This window comes from Austrofundulus limnaeus, unplaced genomic scaffold, assembly GCF_001266775.1.
Source record: "Austrofundulus limnaeus strain Quisiro unplaced genomic scaffold, Austrofundulus_limnaeus-1.0 Scaffold301, whole genome shotgun sequence".
Classification (NCBI taxonomy): Eukaryota; Metazoa; Chordata; class Actinopteri; order Cyprinodontiformes; family Rivulidae; genus Austrofundulus; species Austrofundulus limnaeus.
This window is the reverse complement of record NW_013952703.1, coordinates 373,701-378,179: the sequence shown is the minus strand read 5'-3', so window position 1 is coordinate 378,179 and position 4,479 is coordinate 373,701. Positions and strand designations below refer to the sequence as shown.

The 4,479-nt window shown below is 38.9% G+C and overlaps 1 protein-coding gene across 2 annotated transcripts in view; it reads right to left on the bottom strand.

The window, feature by feature from the left end:
* Window positions 1-4,479, bottom strand: part of LOC106526952 (low density lipoprotein receptor adapter protein 1-A) — a 42,327-nt gene that overhangs the window by 11,322 nt on the left and 26,526 nt on the right. For both annotated transcript variants that reach the window (XM_014021693.1, XM_014021692.1), the window contains exon 2: window positions 1,341-1,483. In XM_014021693.1, the coding sequence (XP_013877147.1) occupies window positions 1,341-1,483 (143 nt within the window). The remainder of the gene's footprint in view (window positions 1-1,340; window positions 1,484-4,479) is intronic.

The window sequence follows — 4,479 nt, the reverse complement described above, 5'->3', positions numbered from 1 at the left end:
AGATAGATAGATAGATAGATAGATAGATAGATAGATAGATAGATAGATAGATAGATAGATAGATAGATAGATTCAACTTTTTTGTCATTGCACAAGTACAGGCGAAATGCAGTTTGCATCCATCCAGAAGTGCTTGAGCGAAACCACCATATATATATTTAATAGCATTTCTGCGTCTTTTGGTTTCAGATTGGTGGTATCAGCACTGCAGATTACTAACTGTGAATCCATAAATATTAAATGTTTACAGAAAATAACAGCAATCTCCAAAAGTCGTACCACAGACAGTTACATAATAATCATAATAATCATACTTCTGTTTGCAGTAAATATTTTTGAGAACACTGAGCAAGATACAGTATTATCTTCACATTTTTGGAAACAAATATCAGGGCTGCATCTGATTCAGTAAACCACTGAAATATCTGAACTCTCTTCCACCCATCCTGTATGAATCATTTGAACTCTAGTGAAATTTGAAATGAGGTAGAAGAAACAGAGTACATTAAGGTAACCTATAAATAAATGAACTGAAAATGCTGAGCTGTGTTAATAAATGTAAATGATAGAATATATGCCACTGCTAAGAATGTTCAATGTTCTATTGAGCCATCTAAGATTTCTGTAAACAAATTCTTTCTTTGTCAAACTTTACATTTCCTACACAGTTTATACACCAAACATAATTACATAAAACAAATCCAATAAATCAAATCGTAAATGGGGCAGCTGCGGCCGAAGACAAGAATACAATTTTACAAACTCTACACATGAAAATAAGACTGGATCTTTTGTAAACTGGCTGTACAAAATGTACTGTAGCTGGAACTCAGAACTGCAACTTAAAATTTGCAGGTTTTCTCACAATTTTAATCACCAACATTCACAGCCCAATGAGAAACAAATTTTTGCTGTTGCCCATCCAGTTTTAGTGTGTGTGACAGCTCAGGAGCTGCGTGACTAACCAGCCCCACACAACAAGTACAGTGAAGTCTGTTTGTAAGGTTAAAGAAAACAGACTCTGGATAACTCGATGGATGGGATGAATCTATAAATATGCTAATCTAGTCCTGCCTACACATCATGCACTTCATCTCCCCTCTAACTCCAAAAAACTTACATTGCCAGCTTATATTAAAAACCCAAACAGCAATAAAATAATGATCAAAGCCTTTGTTATCGAGCTGTGAGTGATGAGGCAAAGATTTTCTATCATGGAAGAATCAACACAAATTCTTGATGATATATTCAAATTAATGAGATACCACAGTATGGTATACAAGCTGTGTATCCCACCGATGTTGGAAAAACAGGGAATACTGGATGATTTTCCCTCTGACCATGGTAGTGATTCTCTTTACAGCAGCCGCTGACAGCTCTGCTCCTTTGGGCTCGTCCACAAGAGTCATGCCAAGGTGACCAAGGTTAAAGGTCATCCCCTCTACGATGGTTTCCCGTGTATCAGTCCAGTTCTCTGGAAGCTCTATAGCAAAAAAAAAATAAAACGTAAAAATAAAAAAATAAAATAAAAAAAGGAAACCACAAGTAAGTTGACGCACTGATCATGTTCTTATTGCATTTCAATGATCAAATATTAATAGATTACTTTTTTAAGAGTAAGAGTTATAAAAATAAATAGCTAAGTGAAAACTTAAATAGCTTAAGGAAAAACAGATTGGAGGAAAAGTAAACAGCCCATGTTGAGCTTTAAGTCGAACACTTTCATCAACTCTTCCCCTGAAGTAGAGAGGCAGAACAGGGTGTATTTGGGTCAGAGGTTCTGTGGATGTAAATTAAACATGTCATCTCCAAAACAATTTATGGAGATTGACGATAACAGGCACAGAGTTGGGAGTAAATATACTGTACATGGACTCTGACATGATAAGAGGAAAATACGGCTTCCTGTTTGGAGAGTAGCATTAATAATCTTTGCTGAACTGGGTCACACGTTGCTCTAACAACACTACAATCTTTTTTTTATTATTTCACAGTCCTGTGCTACATTGGTGTATTTGATAAAAAAACTGAAGAAGTGTAAAACCTAACTGCTGAAAGAACATCTGCTACCTTCCTTTAGTTTCTTATCAGGGTTTACGCAGTGCAGTCTGGCCCGTAGCAATGTTTACAGAGATTTCCTCTGACACAGTCAAGCGAGGGTTAGGGAAGCCAAGAGCATTACACAGAAATCTATGCTCCAAGTATTTACACCTCCTCTGAGATGTAGTACGTACCACACCATGTATTCATGTAGGCACGCGTTGTCACACACAAACACAAAAAAAAGGAAAGACTGAAGTAGTAGACCTTTTTAAGACTGATCAGACCAGTAGTTCTCAAACTTAACTACCTCAGAAAACTGTCTCAGAAAACACTATCATGGCTTTGAAAGACATTAAAAAAGTAGTATCATATTATAAACGATTGACTTTTGAGCTTGTACTAAAATGTGTCAAACGGACTGTGGTAATGGCCAATGAACAATGAAGTCCATTACTGAAGTAGTGTCCTAACATTTTAACAACCCAAAAGTCACTTTGATTAATATCTGTTCATCTAACCTGGCACAAAATGCAAGTAAATTTGTGTTTGGTAGATTATTTCTTTGTTTTATTAATGCTTTATGGCAATTAGTCTTATACCGTTGGAAAGCCTGTTGATTTTATTTCTAATTGATGCTACATTTGTAAGGAACATGCATTTGTCGGATGAGCAGTAGAGCTGAGTATGTGAGTTACGCAAATTAAATATTTGCCTTCTCTGCCAAACAGCTTATCTTGCTGTTGTTTATTTTTGCTTGTTTTGAGCTTCTGTACCACCTGTAATAGAGTGCTGTGTGAATGGTTAAATGAAGGCACAGATTGTAGTGTGAATCGCTTTTGAGTGTCCTGGATGGATAGAAAAGCGCTGTATAAGTACAGTACATTCACCATTTACCTGTTGCTGTCGATCAGATACCTAGTCTAAGATTCATTGCCATGAAATGTTACAAGAAACACAAATTTCCTTACATTTTGAGTTAAGTATATAAACTTTCTTAAGAAATGGGATAAAATCTTGATTGACATGTGCAGGTCTGTGCCTTACTTTTGATTCCGTCTGTCCGTCTGTCCGTTTTCTTCCTCTTACCTGGGGTCAGGTCATGGGGGCAGCAGCCTAAGCAAAGAGACCCAGACTTCCCTCTCCCCAGCCACTTGGGCCAGCTCATCCGGGGGAATCCCAAGGCCTTCCAGGGTGTCCTGGGTCTTCCTCTGGGCTTCCTCCCAGTGGGAAGTGCCTGGAACACCTCACCAGGGAGGTGTCCAGGAGGCATCCTAACCAGATGCCAGAGCCACCTCAAATGGCTCCTCTCAACGTGGAGGAGCAGCGGCTCTACTCTGAGTCCCTCCCGGATGACTGAGCTTCTCACCCTATCTCTAAGGGAGAGCCCAGACACTCTGTGAAGGAAACTCATTTTGGTCGCTTGTGTCCACAATCTCGTTATTTCGGTCACTACCCAAAGCTCGTGACCATAGATGAGGGTAGGAACGTAGACCGACTGGTAAACCGAGAGCTTTGCCTTCTGGCTCAGCTCTTGCTTCACCACTACAGACCGGTACAGCGCCTGCACCACTACAAACACAACACCAATCTGCCTGTCAATCTCCTGCTCCATTCTTCCCTCATTTGTGAATAAGACCCCGAGATACTTAAGCTCCTCCACTTGGGGCAGGACCTCCTCCCCGACCCAGAGAAGGCACTCTTCCTGAGAATGTTGGCTCAAAGGTCAACAACTACAACACGTGAGAGAAAACAGTTGTGTGTCTGTATGTACTGAGACCAGATAAACTCACCATCTATTCTTATAGTATGTATTTACTGTTTTTTTAATGCTTTAAATTGCAGATGGTAAAACTAAAAGTGTCTTGCTGATGTTGACAAGTAGTTTGGCTAATGGTCCTCTGTGAACAATAGGGATAATCAAGGCACTAATGATTGATTGTTAGGCTGATGGTCCTCTTTTGCATGAGAACAAATAGTTTAAATGTCATCGTTAACTTGTTTGTCCACAATGCGGAGGTCCTGGTTTAAGTTTTTCCTGTAATTCCTCAGACTGAAGGTCTATTGGAGGAGAGACAAAATGTTTTTTTCAACAAAGAAGAACCCATCCAGAGGCCCTAATTAACACTTTTTAGATTTTTCTACCTGGATTATTGAGATGCATCAGGATATTTTCATTTTAACTTTGTCAAGATTGTTAAAGGGCCAGTATTATGTGTTTCTCAGACATATATTTAAATACTATACCACCATAATAAAGTATTTATGCCAACTTTTGCTGTTATTAAAATGTTGTTTTTATGTTTAAACAGAAAATAAACTTATCTTTTCATCACTCCCCCTTCTAAATGCCTTGAAATTGGCCTGTCTCTTTAAGAACCTCCTTCTGCCTCTGTTTCGTCCCGTTTGGTGGTGGTGGTGTGTGTGTGTGTGTGTGTG